The 16036-nt window shown below is 43.8% G+C and overlaps 1 protein-coding gene and 1 long non-coding RNA gene across 2 annotated transcripts; one reads left to right on the top strand and one right to left on the bottom strand.

Annotated features, from left to right (window-relative positions):
• Positions 1-1247: 1247 nt before the first annotated feature.
• On the bottom strand, positions 1248-4258 carry LOC134473545 (growth/differentiation factor 3-like). The gene is made up of 2 exons (XM_063238179.1): positions 3931-4258; positions 1248-2127 (listed from the first exon to the last, which is right to left on the bottom strand). The coding sequence occupies exons 1-2, from the start codon at positions 4196-4198 to the stop codon at positions 1316-1318; spliced, it is 1080 nt and encodes a 359-aa protein (XP_063094249.1). The 5' UTR covers positions 4199-4258; the 3' UTR covers positions 1248-1315.
• Positions 2123-5554, top strand: LOC134473546 (uncharacterized). Its single transcript, XR_010043851.1, has 2 exons — positions 2123-2270; positions 2669-5554. It is a non-coding gene; the product is annotated as an uncharacterized LOC134473546 (long non-coding RNA).
• The last annotated feature ends 10482 nt before the right edge of the window (positions 5555-16036 follow it).

Genomic DNA, 16036 nt, shown 5'->3' with positions numbered 1-16036 from the left:
CTCACGAGTAGGGGTGGGGAGAATCAAAAGCAGGAAGTGCCTCAATCTAACTTTCACAGTAAGTTTTGCGATTGGGTAGCATGAGTCCTTCAGCTTGCGATTTAGCTTTTCAGATTTCCATTGGCTATGCTGTGTGCTTTGTGCATCTATAGATTTAGAACCAGCTCGCCCATTCCCCTGGTGCAGCCTCCTAGCCTGGGGATACAGCCGAGCAGCAGATCACTTGCCCGGGGTGGTGATTTACTAGAATGTCCCTCAGAGGTCTCAGGTGTATACCGGCAGGACTGGGGGAGATGACTGGATCATAGGACGCCATCTTCATCCATGGATTAGTCACAATTTCATTTTCCTTTGATAAGGTTTAATTCCCTGCTTATACCCCGGGTACTTATACCCCAACAAGAGCTATGGGTTTCACTATCATTGTTCAGGAGTCAGCATAATTATCCTTCAGAAGTCCGAAATCCCCACGTCACTCATCACAGAATTACTATTTATTATCTGTAAGGTGAAAGCAGTTTGTAGCTAAGGCAATTATTCTCAAATAAGTGTTCCTAGGATCTGTGTGCAACTTTCTCAAAAAGTCAAAATTGTGCTTACCATAAAAGGACAAAAGTAATGACTGAACATTTTCAGTGATAAATTTTCAACCATAAAGAACTGACCTGATTTAGTGGGGGTTATCTGTTTATTTTTTGAGTCAGGGTCTCACTGTGTAGCCCAGGCTGGCCTCCAACTCCTGGCGATCCTCTTGCCTCAGCCTCTCAAATGCTGGGATTAGAAGTGTATGCCACCATCATGCCTGATCTTTATTTCAATTTTATTTTTTGTTTCAATTTTTATTAGTGCATGCTTGCCATACATAATGGTTACATTCATTGTGGGGACTTGGTACATGTATGTATCTTAATTCCATTTACATCCTTTTCCCTTCTCTCTCCTAATTTTTCTTTGTAACTAACACTATTTAATATATAAGTTTACCAGGAAAACTGTGACTTTAAGTTAATTTAACATCTATACCTCAGTTTCCTCATCTTTAAAGCATAAATAACAATGCCTATCTTAAAGGACAGGGAAACATGTGCAAAGTCACACACAGAATCATGGCTGCCCATACAAAGGCCACCAGTAAATACCACTTAATCCTTCAGTCCAGAACCAACGGTCCTGTCACATGCCTGACTAGGGATGCAGGGTGAGTGTATGCGTGATCACAGGCACTGCTGACAATGATGGACTCACAATTAGATCCAAAAGGTCTCCACTTTATTGGGTCACTCAGGCCCCCTCCAGCCATCCCCATGCCTGCCCCTTACCCACACCCACACTCGTCGACCACCATGTCCTCATAGTGACGCAGAATGACGTTGTCACCATTGTCCTGGTAGAGCATGGAGATGGGTGAGAGCTTGGTGGGGACGCACACAGCTGGGGACACCGTGGGGTCCACGACCTGCATCAACGCCTGCATGAAGGCATAGTTAGAGCTGTTCAGGTAGGCAGCCACAGAGAGGGGACACTCGCCCTGACAGTAGTTGGCCATGAATCCCTTGGGGGCTATGATCCACTTGTGCCAGCCCAGATCCCGGAAACTGATGAACAGCTGGTGGCGATGGCAGAGGCTCCGGCTGGCAGCCTGGGGGGCAGCGGGCACGGCCCGCCGCGGGCGGGCAGGGTGGCGGCACCGCGCAGGATCCAGGGTCGCCACCAGCAGGGTTGCACGCAGGGTCCGCCGCAGCCTGGCGCAGAGGGCCCGGGGGTGACGGTGACGCCCAGGCTCCCCATCCTCCACGACTTGCACGTCCAGCAGCAGCCCCAGGCGGGACCACTGGCGCCGGGCCGCGTGCTGCAGCGCCCCCTGCAGGCGGACCCGGAGGACGCCGTGGGGCCGGGGCACTGACTGCTCCGCCACCGCTCTGCCCCGCCCACGCGGGGGCCCTGCCCGCAGACCAGGCTGCGGAACCAGCGACACCACTAGCTCCAGCGCCGGGCCCAGCTCCTCGTAGGTGCTGGGCCCTAAGTCCAAGCCCAGCTCGGCCGCGGTGGGCTGCTCCCGGTCCGGGATGGCAGAGAGGTTGAAGGAGAGCAGCCGCTGCAGGCACGAGTCCGAGGGAAGGAGGAAGCCTGCGTGGGAAAGAGAAGACGCAAGTCACCATCTGTGCGCTTCACAGCCGCTCCAGCCTTCCACACACAGCGCCAGTGGCGAATTGTCACTTTCTCCAAACCTTACCCCTTCCAAGGCTGAGGCAAGAGGAGAAGGAGTTCAGGTACGTAGCAAAACTGTGTCCCAGCAGCAAACGAAACAGTATGATCGCTGTAGGTCAGTTTATAGAGGCTGACCTTGAACTCACTGTGCAGCCCACGCTCCTGCCTCGACCTCCCAAGTGCTGGGATTACAGAAGTTCACATCATGCCGGCGGGAGTGACAATTCTTACACACTTATGGTGGGATATAAATTTTGGAGATTATTTGTTGGCCACAAATCAAAAGCTTAAATGTCAGCACTCAGGAGACTGATGCAGTAAGATGGAGAGTTTCAGAACAGCCTGGGCTACACAATGAGTGAGGCCAGTCTGAGCTACATAGTGAGACTTTGTCTCAAAAGTTTAAATGGACCTGCCCTTTGATCTAACAATCTCCTAAAAAATTATCCTAAATTAACAGGAAAAGTGCGTGCTCTCGCCCAAATATTTTATGTCCACAACCACCACGGGGCGTCGGTTACATGGAGCTGTGAATGTTCGGCAGAATGATCCGTCAACTTCAGCAGTGTATCAGATCCCACCCGCCAGAGCCTGGAGACCTACAGTATCCATCGGAAGCTTGGACGTCCTTTCTGTCTCCCCCTCCCTATCAACTTTGAGAAGTTCAGATGGCCTGATCTCGACGTTAGGGGCAAAGACTTTAAGTAACTAAGGGCAGACTTCTTTGTTGGTCTCCAGATTTTCGCGGGCCCGCAGGAAGGAGCCTGGCTCACAGCAGGTCTTCAATAATGCTCCTAGGAAAAACATTCAAACCGTCCCTCCTTTTGCTACAAAACCAACTGCGGAGAGGACAAATAGAAATGCAGATGTTCAACCCTCATCTCAGACTGAATAAGAATTAGATGGGAGATGAGGGAAAGGATGGGCTGGAAGGATCTGTAAAGATGACCTAGAGACTTCTGGACCAACTGAGCTCCAAAATTCAACCCTGCTTAACATAAAAAAAGACACTAGGCTCAGAAATAGCCATTGTAGCCAGGCATAGTGGCCCTCGTGCCTTTAATCGCAGCACTCCAGAGGCTGAGACAGGAAGATTCTTTCAAGTTCGAGACCAGTCTGGGCTACAAAGTGAGCTCAAGGCCAGCCAGAACTGCAGTGAAATCCTGTCTCAAAAAGACAGCCCCCACCCCACAACCCAAAGAAAGACGTGTATATTGTGGATGAAAGAATAAGGGTAATCCCAGCCATCTAGGAGGGAAGCAAAAGGATCACAAGTTTGAGCCTTATCTGCAATTCGGCGACTTAGCGACACCTTATCTCAAAAAAAAAAAAAAAAAAAAAAACCTGAAAAAGGAGCTGATGAAGTAGCTCAGCGCAAAGGTCCTAGGTTCAATCCCCAGTAGCACTGTACTTTGAGAGGCTGTGAATGTAGCTGTATGGTACTGGGGATGGCGCTTGCCCAGAACACTTTAGGCCCTGGGTTCGATCCCTGACTCTGCAAGAAAAAGAAAACTCCTTTGTTCACACACTAGCAGTCTGACTTTGAACAGGTCACACGTCACCTCCCGTCTTGGCCTTAATTTCCTGATTCAAAAGTCGGTAAGAATATGCACCTGGCTTCCTTGGCATGGCGGCTGGGATCCTAGGAGAGAAGGGAAGCGCGATCCCCGCCCGAGCCCGGCTCCCTCTGCCCCGCGCGCCCGCGCCCGCGCCCGCACCCACCTCGGTCCGGCAGCGCTCGCAGCGCGTCCCCGGGCGCGCCCAGCTCGGCCACTGTGCACGGGGCCCGCGCCAGCCCCGCGTCGGCCGCGGCCTCCCGCTCGCGCGCGATCTTCTGCAGCACGCGCGGCACGGGCTGTGGCTGGCGGGGCGGCGGCGCCGCATCCAAGCCTAGAAACCGGAGAAAGTCGCGTTCTCCCAACGCGAGCGCCTGCCCCAAGGCCAGGGTCAGCAGGACGCCGGGAGCCAGCGCGCGCCGGGGAGCATGCATGGCCACGGCGCTGAGCCGGGCGGCGGCCGAGGGAGGAGGTGGCTGCCGATCCCCCACCCCCTTCCCCACTCCCACCCCCTCCTCCCAGGCCATTGGGCGGGAAGAAGCAGACACCCCTTCCCGCGTTGGGGCTCGAACCCCGACCCTTCCGCCGACCTGCATTGCCAGCGCTTTGCTTTGCTTGCTTGCTTGCTTGCTTTTTTTAAACTTTGAGACAGAGTCTTGCTGCCTTCCCCAGGCAGGACTCCAATTTGCAACCCTCCTGCTTCGGCCACCCACAGTGCTGGCATTACAGGCATGTGCCCCATATCTGCTTTTATCACTTCACTTGCTGTACGCCCCAGGAAAAAAATTAGCAGTGTGTGGACATAAACCTTACAACAACCCGAAGGTTGTCCTTCAGGTTTTGGTTGGTTTGGTTGGTTGGTTTCTGGTCTTTTTGAGACAGTTTCACTATGCATTTCAGGCTCGAACTCACTTTGTGGTGCGGGCTGGCCTGGAACTCACAATAATCCTTCTGCCTCAGCCTCCCAGATTCTGGGACGTTAGGCTGGAATCACCACGCCCCGGCTTCTAGATCCGCGTTAAGGGGAAGCTGAGCCTGGTGGCACCCGCCTGACATTCCAGCACTCCTGGAGGCTGAAGAGGATTGTTATAAGTTCAAAGCCAGCTTGAGCTACATAGAGAATGCAATGCTAGTGTGGACTACATAGCAGGACCCTGTCTCAAAGCAAAACAAAACAAGAGGGCCAGGCATTTAGCTCAGGAGCACGGTGCCTGCCTGGCAAGCACAAGGTTGTGAGTTTGATTTCCAGTTAGAGAAAGAGAGAGAGAGAGAGAGAGAGAGAGAGAGAGAGAGAGAGGCAGGTGAGAGGAGGGGAAGGAGAGAAGTGGAAGTAGACACATTTATTCATTCAACAGTTATTAAACCGTCAGTTGTGTCAAAAACCCTGAGATGAATGCTAGGAACATAAGAGTGAGCAATTTAGCCTTAAAATTCATAATTAGGGGGCCGGAGATTTAGCTCAGCAGCATAAGTGCCTGCCTGGCAAGTGTAAGGTCATGAGATCGATCCTCAGTACAAGAAGAAATTCATAATTAGTGAAATATATAGGTGTATGTGTGTGTGTGTGTGTGTGTGTGTACCGGGGATAAAACCCAGAGATGTTCATAACTGGGCCATACCTCCAGCCTTTTTTTTACTTTTTATGTTTCAAGACCAGAGTCTCTAAATTACCCAGACACAATCAATTTGAGATCCATCCTCTTGTCTCAGCCTCCCAAGCAACTGGGGTTGAGCTGTGCACCACCACACCCTGTTTGAGCTTCTTGAATAAAAGTCCTAAATCAGACTGATCAGGTGATTTTGTTTCCATTATTTACTAGCTGCATAGCACTGTGTATGTCACTTAATCCTCAAAAAGTTTTATCTTCTTAATTGAAAATAGACCAGTCTAGGGGCTCAGGGTGAAGCTCCGTGGCACAAGGGCCTGCCTGGCAGGTGCAAAGTACTGAATTTGATTCCCAGTACAAAAATAAAAAAGAAAAGGAAAGAAAAGCGACTGACCTAAAGCTGGGCTTGTGCATGACTCTAGCCCTACCTACTCAGGCAGCTGAGGCAGGGGAACCTCAAGTTGGAGTCCAACCTGGGCAACTTAGTGAGATCATGTCACAAAATAAAAATGTGTAAGAGGGTTAGGGATGTAGGTGAGTGGCGGAGCATCCCCAGGCTCACTCCCCAGCAGTGCACACTTTCCAGCACACACATGCCGCTGTATGGGAAGCACATACGGTTTCATAGCAGAGAAGCCTTCAAAGCCCAAGTCCATGTCTGCAGTGAGGTCATCAGGATTTAAGGCTGCACGAAATATGGTACATGTAAAAAAGGCACAAATCTTGGGAAGTTTTTGCATGCTCACCTTAGTGAATTTCTGGTTTTGACTTTCATTCATTTGATTTGGTTTTGCTCAGAGTAGTAGAAGATTTTCAAATGCCACCAAGAATTACCCTTGTTTGTGCTAGAAATAATTTCTGAGCTTTTAAAGAAGGGTTTATCCAGCCAGACATGGTGGTGCATCCCTGTAAGCCCCACACTGGGTAGCTGAGGCAGGAAGATCACTTCAAGATCAAGCCTGGCTACATAGTGAGTTCAAGGCCAGCCTGAACTACACAGCAAAACCCTGTTTCAAAAAATTCCCTACGCTGGGGATATAACTCAGTAACACAGCACTTGTCTGGCAAGCTCAAGGTCATGAGGTTGATTCCCAGTACCAAAAAAAAAAAAAAAAACCTGCTCTTCTCTGGGGACTCCTGGTCCCTGCCCTGCAGTCTTACTTCCTGCCACCACCTCCTGGCTGCTGCTGTGCTAAGGAATCTCACAGACCAGGGCAAAGGTCTCCTGTATTGCAGACCCTTCCTCTGCTCACTGAGGAAGACTTCCCTTCCCCTGCACCATTACACAGAAATCCATCACTGTTTTTATTTAAATGTATAAAAACCTGGGTGAGGTAGCACTCCTGTAATTCTAGCACTCAGGAGGCTGAGGCAGGAGGGTTGTCGCAAGTTTGAGACCAGCCTGGGCTACAAAAGTGAGCCCAAGAGCAGTCTGAACTGTACAGCAAGACCCTGTCTCAGAAAGACAACCAATAAAAAATTAATTCATTGGAGGTGTGGTGGCACAAGGCCGTCACCCCAGCTTTCTGGGAGACCGAAGCAGACAGATTTCAAATTCAAGCCCAGTTTAGAAATGTAGCAACTTAATGAAATCCAGTCTCAAAAATATGTTTTTCTGGGGCTAGGGATTTAGCTCAGCGGCATAAGCACCTGCCTTGCAAGTGTGTGGTTGTGAGTTCAATCCCTGGTACCAATAAAAATGAAAAAGACAAAAAAATGGAACTTCCAATCCTAGTCTTCTGAGAAATCTCCATATTGATTTCCATAGTGGCTGCACCAGTCTACACTCCCACCAACAGTGGAGCAGTGTTTCCTGCCCCCCACCAACCTGCAGCCTCACCAACATTTGTTATCCATGGTTTTCTTGATGGCAGCTATTCTTTCTGGAGTGAGATAAAATCTCAATTCTCTTTTAATTTGAATTTCTCCAATGACCAGTGATGGTGAACATTTCTCCATGTATTTATTTGCCATTTGTATGTCTGCATCTGAGAAATGTGTGTTCATCTCAGATGCCCATTTTTGGAGAGAGTCTTTGAATTTGGGAGCTTGATTTTTTTCAATTCTTTATATGTTTTGGATATAAGCCCTTTGTCTGAGGGGTTGCTGGCTATAATTCTTTCTCATTCTGTGGGTTTTCTTTTCGCTCTGTTGGTGATTCCTTTTGAAGTGCAGAAACTTTTCAATAATACGAGATCCCAGTTGTGGATTCTTTGAAGTTTGCAGTTTGCATTTTGTTCATGAATTCTGTGCCTACCCTTATGTCTCCAAGACTTCTACCTACTTTGTCTACCAGTAGATTTAGTGTTTCTATTTTAATATTTAGATCTTTGATCCAATTAGACTTTAGTTTTGTGCATGGTGATATGCATGAGTCTAGTTTCAGTCTTCAGCATGTGGAAAGCCATTTTTTCCAACACCATTTATTAAAGAGGCTATCCTTCTTCCAGTGAATATGTTTAGCACCTTTGTCAAATATCAGGTGGCTGAGTGTCTTTGTAGTTGTGTTTGAATCTCCTGATCTGTTCCATTGATCCTCAGGTCTATTTCTTTGCCAGTACCATGCTGATTTTATCACTGTGACTTTGTAGTATAGTTTCAAGTCAGGAATTGAGATGCCTCCTGCCTTGCCTTTGTTGCTCAGAATTGCCTTTGCAATTCTAGGTTTCTTCTGTTTCCAAATGAATTTTAGCAGTGTTTTCTCTAGATCTGTGAGGTATGTCAATGGTATTTTGATTGGGATTGCATTAAATCTATTAAGTTTTGGGAGTATGGCCATTTTCATACTGTTGTTTCTTTCCTAGCCAAGAGCAAGAAATATCCTGCCATCTTCTAATATTCTCTTCAATGTCCTTTTTTAGCATAGCATAAGCATGTAGGTCTTTTACATTCTTGGTTAGGTTGATTCTTAAGTATTTCATTTTTTTATATGCTATTGTGAAGGGTGATATTTTCATAATTTCTCTCTCGGTGAGATTTTTGTTTGTACAGGAATAATACTGAATTTTGAGCACTGACTTTGTATCTAGCTACACTGCTGAATTTGTTTATTACCTCTGGTAGTTTTTTAAGGGAGTTTTTTGGGGTCTTATATATAGAGTATCAGGTCATCTGCAAATAGTGATAATTTAACTTCTCCCTTCTTTATTCCTTTTATTTCTCTCTCTTGTCTGATTGCCCTGGCTAGTATTTCCAGAACTATATTGAATAGGAGTGGTGATAGTGGACATCTTTGGTTTTTTCCTGATTTTAGAGTGAAAGCTTTCAGTTTTTGTCCATTTAGTTATAATGTTGGCTGTTGGTTTGTCATAGATGGCTGTTAGGAGATTGAGATAAACACTGTGTATTCCAAGTTTCTGAAGGGGTTTTTTCATGAACATGTGTTGGATTTTATCAAAAGCTTTTTCTGCATCTATTGAGATGACCATGTGGTTTTGGTTTTTAGCTCTGTTGATGTGGTATATTATATTTATTGATTTAAATATGCTAAGCCATCCCTGCATTCCTGGAATGAATCCCACTTGGTCATGATGTATAATCTTGTTGATGATTTGCTGCATTCTATTTGCCAGTATTTTAATGAGAATCTTTGCTTCAATGTTCACTAGTGAGACTGGCCCATAGTTCTCCTTTTTGGTTGGGTCTTTCTCTGGTTTTGGTATCAGAGTGATACTTGCCTCCAGGAATGATTTATGGAGGATTGCTTCCGTTTCAATTTCATTGAAGAGTTTAAGGAGTAGTGGAATCAAGTCTTCTCTAAATTTCTTGTAGAATTCAGCTGTGAATCCATCAGGACCTGGACTTTTCTTTGTTGGTAAGTTTTAAATTACATTTTCAATTTCAATAGCTAATATTGAGTTATTCAAAATTGCTATATCTTCTTGGTTGAGCTTTGGTAGTTCACATGTTTCTAGAAATCTGTCCATTTCCTCTCTGTTTCCACTCTATGAGAGTAGAGATTTTCAGAGTAGGTATTCATTCATGATCTTTTTAATTTCCATGGGATTTGTAGTAATTTTTCCTTTTTCAGTCATTATTGCATGAATTTGGGCTTTTTCTTGATAAGGTTAGCTAGAGGTTTGTCAATTTTGTTTATTCTCTCAAAAAACCAGCTTTTTGATTCATTAATTCTTTGTATGTTTTTTTTTTAGTTTCAATTGCATTGATTTCTGCTCTAATCTTTACAATTTCCTGTCTTCTATGAGCTTTGGGTTTAACTTTCTCTTCTTTTTCAAGAAGCTTGAGATGAAACATTAGGTTGTTTATTTGCGTTTGCTCTATTTTCTTGATATGACAGTTTATTGCTATAAATTTCCCTCTTAAGACCGCTTCCATTGCATCCCACAGATTACAGTATGTTGTTTTTGCATTTTCATTGAATTGTAGGTATTGCTTTATTTCTTCTTCAATTTCATCTGTATCCCACTGGTTGTTTAGAAGGTTGTTGTTTAATTTCCGCATATTTATGAAGGTTTTGCTCTTTCTTTTACCAGTAATTTCCTTTCAGTGCACCATGATCAGATATCATGCATGGGATACTTTCAATCCCTTTGCATTTACTTAAGAATGTTCTATGGGATAATATATGGTCTATTTTGGAGAATGTTCCATGTGCAGCTGAGAAGAATGTTTATTCTGATGTGGTTGGGTGGAACGCTCTGTAGACATCTACTAAGTCCAATTGCTCACAGGTATGATTCCGTTTTGTTATTTCTTTGCTGAATTTTTGTCTAGTTGATCTATTTCTTTGTGACGATGGGGTATTAAGGTCCCCTGTTATAACTGTGTTCTTGTGTATTTGGTTTTTCATGTCCATGCATATATATTTATAATTGTTAATTCTTCCTCTTGAATTTTCCTACTAAGGAGTATGTAGTGACCTTCTTTATCTCTTTTAATAATTTTAGGTTTGAAGCTCACATTGTCTGCAAATAGAATAGTTATTGAAGCTTTTTTTTCTGGGTTCCTCTTGTGTGGAATACTGTTTTCCATCCTTTCACTTTTAATCTATGAGTTTCATTTTGAGTCAGATGTGTTTCTTGTATACAGCATATTGTGGGATCATGTTGCTTGATCCATTCTGTCAACCTATTTCTTTTGATAGGTGAGTTGAGGCCCATTTACATTTACGGATATTACTAATATATACTGGCTCAACTTTGCCATGTTAAATTCCAGTTGTTTGCTTTCTGCTTTTCCCTTTGTATAATTGTTTGCCCTACCTGGTGGTTGCTTTCTGTTGTTGTTCTGGGACTTGTGGTCATTTTTATCTCTATCTAGTATGTCTTTCAACACTCTTTGGTAGACATGGATTTCTTCAGTTGTTCCCTGTCATGGAAGTATCTTATTTCTCCATTAAATTTGAATGAAAGTTTTTCTGGGTACATTAGTCTGGGTTGAAAGTTGTTTTCTTTTAGGATTTGAAATACCTCACTCCAAGCTCCTCTTGACTTGAGGGTTTGGGCTGAAAAAGTCTGCTGTGATTCTAATAGACTTTCCTCAATAGGTGAGTTGTGTCTTTTCTCTAACAGCTTTTAGTGTTGTTTTTTTTCTGCCTGTCTGGGATCTTAATTATTTTCTGTCTGGGTATATATTTATGTTGGTTGTGATTGTTTGGTGTTCCATATGCCTCACTTATCTGCATATCAGATTTTTCCGCCATGTTTGGGAAATTTTCTGCTATTATTTCTGTGAATATTTTAGTTATATCATTTGCATTGATTCCTGCATCTTCACTAATGCTTATATAGTTTTATACTGTTTCTCTTGGCATCATCTTGGAGCTGCTGAATTGTCATTTCATGCTGTTTCGTTATTTTTAAAAGTTCTATCCTTTCATGATTGCTAATTGTGATCCTGTCCTCAAGGTCTGAAATTCTATCCTCAGCTTCATTTAAACAATTTTGCCAGCTTTCAGTAGAATTTTTTGTTTCTTGGATGTCTCTTTGAGTTTGTTTCATGAATTCTGCTTGTTTTCTATATCGTTTATTCAAGGTTTCAATCAGTTTCCCATGCTTCTCTACTTTTTTTTTTAATCTATTTCTTCTTTAGCTGCGCTGAGCAACTCCTTTACTAAGGTTGTTATTTCTGTTTTTACATGAAAGATTACTTCTAATTTGATTACCTCTATAGCCTCATGGAGTTGTTTTTTTTTTTATTTCACTCGCTATATTTTCAGAGATTTCAAATGTGCTATTTTTGAGCCATGCTGGCACCAAGCAGAGCAAAGAAGTGGGTTCTGTTGTGGATGTTTGGAAGCTGTGTGGCTTGCCGGGGCACAGAACTGTACTGTGGCATTGAGACGGACAGTGGTGTTGATGATGACATACATGCCTGAAAATATCAGTAGAGGCCAACTTTTTGTATGCATATTCCACAGCACCAGGTTACTATTCCTGGAAAAATTCAAAGGACAGATCCTAGTTCATTCAGTCACTTTATGCTATGCTGAAATTGTACGCACACAAGCTTGAGTTTATGCACATTCTTACTTAGGTTAACCAGAAAGTAGCAACAGAATTTGAGTCCTTTTCCTATGAGGCCACTTTTCATGCAAAGAAACAAATTCCATGTATTATGTCCATGCTCACAAAAGAACTGTATTTTTATCACTAAAAAAATGGTTGACTTTTTTATGTTAATATACCAAGTGAGGAAACAATATGAATGATACTGTATTTCCTTCTCTAATTGAATCCTTCAGGACTATACCATTTCCCTAGCAAAAGACCCACCAGGAAGCTACCTCAAACTCAGAATCAGGTAGTTGAAACTGAATTTAATTAGAAATAAAGAAATATGAATATTGATATAATCCTTATGAAAATAAATTATTTTAACCTTATATGTTTCATAATTAGCAACATTTTGATGTATGCTATGATTTTCAAATAATTATGAGGAAGTTAATCATTGCACTAGTGAATTTTAATGACACTCCCCTACACATGTAAGATTGTATACTCTAGTTTTTCTTAGACTATAGAAATGATGATGTGTACTACAGTAGTTTAGACCTTGAGGATCCATGGATATGCTCAAAAGCTTGAACCTTTATGTTAGAACTGATATAGAAAAAGAAATCAGCTGCATTCTTAAATCACTTTTTATAGCTCATGATATTTGTTTTGAGCATGTGTTTCTTTTAAAAACATGTCTATACTTAATAAGGAAAGAATATATTTAAGAGAAAATATGAAAAAATTGAATTGATTCCTTTAAGGTTAATATGCAATATTAATGGGGAGACAGTCATAAGTATAAGGTGTTTAGATCTACCAGCATTTGTTAGCGCACAAATCAAGATGAAATTTACACAAAAGCAAAATATCTGAAGATCTACGATGTAAAAGTCTCAAACTGTTACTAGAGGGATATGAAGAAATTCTGCAGAAACATATTAAAAGTATTGTCTGTATAAGAAACAGTGGAATGTAAGGAAAGAACAAACAATAACTGGAACTTCTGGGCAATCTGTAATTTGACAGAAGATGGTTTGAACGTGAGCAGAGATGTGGCTCTATCGAAACTTGCAGAGCTACAGATGCCGCTTTAGAGAAGTTCTGCCAGATGATTTCTCCAGGAGCATACAGTCGGTGTGGAAGATACTCCAAAGGCATGTGAAAAAGTGAACCAAGTGAGAATTTCTTAAAATGGAGCTTTTCCAAAGAGCCATGAAAATTGTAGTATTTCTTGTAGTATAACTTTTAAGCATGCTATAGTCAGTTGAAATTTACAATCAGAGGAGAAACAGTGGTAACATTTTGTACTGTTCCCTGAAGTGAAAGAACCATAGCACACAGGGCTTCAGAAGCATGCAGTGAAAACCCCTCTATGCATACGGGGAAACTACAGGCTGCAGTTCAGCTCCAGCCGAGGAGACCAGCTCCAAGGCTCCTGGCTCATGGAGGCGGCTGACACAGCGACTGCACCTTGCTTCACAAACTTTCAGTGACTTTTCACGTGGACTTCCTTGTGGCTCAAAAAAAGGAGTATACATTTACAATTGACAACTATCTGCTTTGATAAGAGCTATTAACTTTTTCTAAGTAAATGCAGTATGTAATTATATCCTAAAATGGGTCTTTGTGTGAGAATTTTGTAAAAGTTTTTTAATTTGTGCTTTTATTTCCAAACATAAATTCAAACTTAAATTACAAAAAAAAAAAAATGTGTTACTTTTGTTACTCTATTTTAATGTCTCCTGTACTTGCTCCTGGTGGACTAGATTTTAAGATTGCATTTTGCTTTTTGGTTTTGCCATTTCCCCCTTTCGCGTTAATATTTGGTTCTTCAATCCCACTGGTGTCAACTGTTGGTCGTGCATATCTTGGGGTCCTACTGTAAGGTTGATGTTTGTCTGGTTGCTGGATCCCACAGTGAAGAGGTGGGCCAGTCTCCTGAATTCCCCCTGCAGAGTCAACTGGGTAAGTCCTATATTCTTCCTGGGCCGACAAGCCTAGCAGTACTAATGGAAATCAACCCCTAGTTCCTGCTGTTATTATGTCTTCAGGTTGTTCAGAGTCACCAGATCTCCCTATTTATAGTATTTGTCTCATTTGGGACCCGTCTGTGTCTCTGGGTGTCCCTTAATTTTCTCCAAGTTGGGGGAGGCCCTATTGGCACCCTCCACAACCTACCTGAAGTTCTCTGTGTGGAGGAAGGACTCACCCACCCACTTGCCAAGCTCACCTATGGCCTACTTCTGGAGGGGGCTTCTGTGTTGCTCCTGTTTGCTCACTGAAGGTGGCAAACTCTATTCCTGTTTTAGGGGCAAACTCACTTCAGCCTGCTGAGTTCTTGCTGAGTTTCCCCTCAATACTGCATGGTTAATACACTGCAGTCCAAGGTTCTGGGGGGAGGCGTGGGAGCCAAAGATCAACAGCAGTGCTAGGCCAGGAGGTGGGGGGGGAGTCCCCTGATGGCAGTGGTGGGACTGTGGGGGCTCATGTCACAGGTTGGAGTTCCTAGGTTCTGAGGTGGGTGGGACATGGGAAGGGCCCGTTTTTGGCCCAGCCCCGTGCTCACCTCCTGCTGAAGTTCCCAGGTCTCATGAGGTGGTGTGTGGACATGGTGGGAGTCACAGGTCAAAGTTTTTGACCTTTGGTTTAGATACTGGGGTTTGAACTCTAAGGTGCTTTACCACTGAGCAACATGGAGCTACATCCCCAGAACCTTTTGTCTTTTCATTTTAGTGTCTTACTGGGTTGCCCAGGTTGACCTCAAACTTGTGATCTTCCTGCTTCAGCCTCCTGAGTCCCTAGGACTAAGGTATATGCCATCAAACCCTGCTTTTTTAATTTCATGATCACTGGCACTTTGGCAAAAACACTACATCCTTTCAGTCATGGCTTGTTCCCTTGGGGTTCACATGCACCCCAAAGTGTTGTAGAGCTACCGATAAGGAGGTGTGGTGATACATTACTATGTACTTTAACCCATTTTTATCAGATCTCTGAAGCTCAGCACCAGTACTGCTCCCAAGCTGAAATTCCTCAGTAACCCAGTGAAGTCTTAGTCCTTCACCCATTAATGAGCTCCTATCACCCCAGAGGAGATAAAAGTGTAGCAATGCGTCCCAGGACACAGCGTTCCAAGGACTGGCGACCTGTCTGTTGTCAGCTGGGCCCAACAGGTCTCCTCAAACAGTGAGCTCACGTAGCCAGGCCACCTCTGTGGAGTAAAGCTGCACACTCTCCTCACACAGGAAGCATTTCAGACCCAGTACTCAGGAGGCTGAAGCAGGACAATCTTGAGTTAAAAGTCAGCCTGGGCTACATAGTGAGATGCTGTTTAAAAAAAAAAGAATTTCAGCACACATCAATGACAGTCACACAGGCAGAGTCAAAGCAGTACACACAGAAAACAAGTGTGGGTGCTCAAGAGAGGGGTGCAGTGTGTTCTGGGTTGTGGGGAGGTTTTTTGTTTTTTTTTTTTCTTTTTTGGACAGTCTCACTGTCCTCAGCCTCAGCTCAGGCAGGCCTCAAACTCCTGGCGATCCTCCATTTATGAGTTCTTGTGTTGGGGCGGGCAATGGCAATCGAAATACATGGGGTCCTGGAGGTGCCTCCCTTTACTTTGTTTTTGTTTTTGATTTCTGAGACAGGTTGTAGCTATGTAGATCAGACTGGCTTTGAACTCACTATGTAGTCTGTGAAACAACCCAGAATTAATACATTTTATCTGTGCCCAGATGCTTGTTATCCCAGAACTAAACCTAGCCCTTGGGAAGCTGAAGCAAGAGGATCACAAATTCAAACCCAGCCTGAGCAATTGAGACTATTAGAACATATTTCAAAATAGGAAATGTGAAGCCCCTTGTGGTGGTGCATGCCTATAATCTCAGCCCTTTGGAGGCTGAGGCATAAAAGAGTAACCCCAAATTTGGAGGCCAGCTGGGCTACTCCGTAGTTCCAGGTTAGTGAGACCCAGTCTCTAAAAAATCTTTTTCTTTAAAAATTTTTGGGATAGGCTCTTGATAGATCACTAAATAGCCCAGGTTAATCTGGAATTTGTGATCCTCCCCCCTCAGTCTCCCAGGGTGCTGGGCTCACACAACCAGTTTGAATATGATTGTGTATTTATTTACCTTCTTTCGATGGTACTGAGGGTTGAACCCAGGTTCTTTACACTGAGTTATGTACTCAGTCCCATTACGTTATTATT

Source organism: Cavia porcellus, unplaced genomic scaffold, assembly GCF_034190915.1.
Source record: "Cavia porcellus strain 051 isolate PalLab524CR breed Dunkin Hartley unplaced genomic scaffold, mCavPor4.1 scaffold_27, whole genome shotgun sequence".
In the NCBI taxonomy this organism is placed as follows: domain Eukaryota; kingdom Metazoa; phylum Chordata; class Mammalia; order Rodentia; family Caviidae; genus Cavia; species Cavia porcellus.
Note: the sequence above shows the minus strand (reverse complement) of the source record. Positions and strands in the feature narration are given on the sequence as shown.

Excerpts from the sequence above, each read along its gene's own strand:
- LOC134473545 (XM_063238179.1), bottom strand. The coding sequence starts at position 4,198 with ATGCATGCTCCCCGGCGCGCGCTGGCTCCCGGCGTCCTGCTGACCCTG. Across the intron at positions 2,128-3,930 it reads GCGAGCGCTGCCGGACCGAG|GCTTCCTCCTTCCCTCGGAC; the intron begins GTGGGTGCGGGC and ends TTTCCCACGCAG.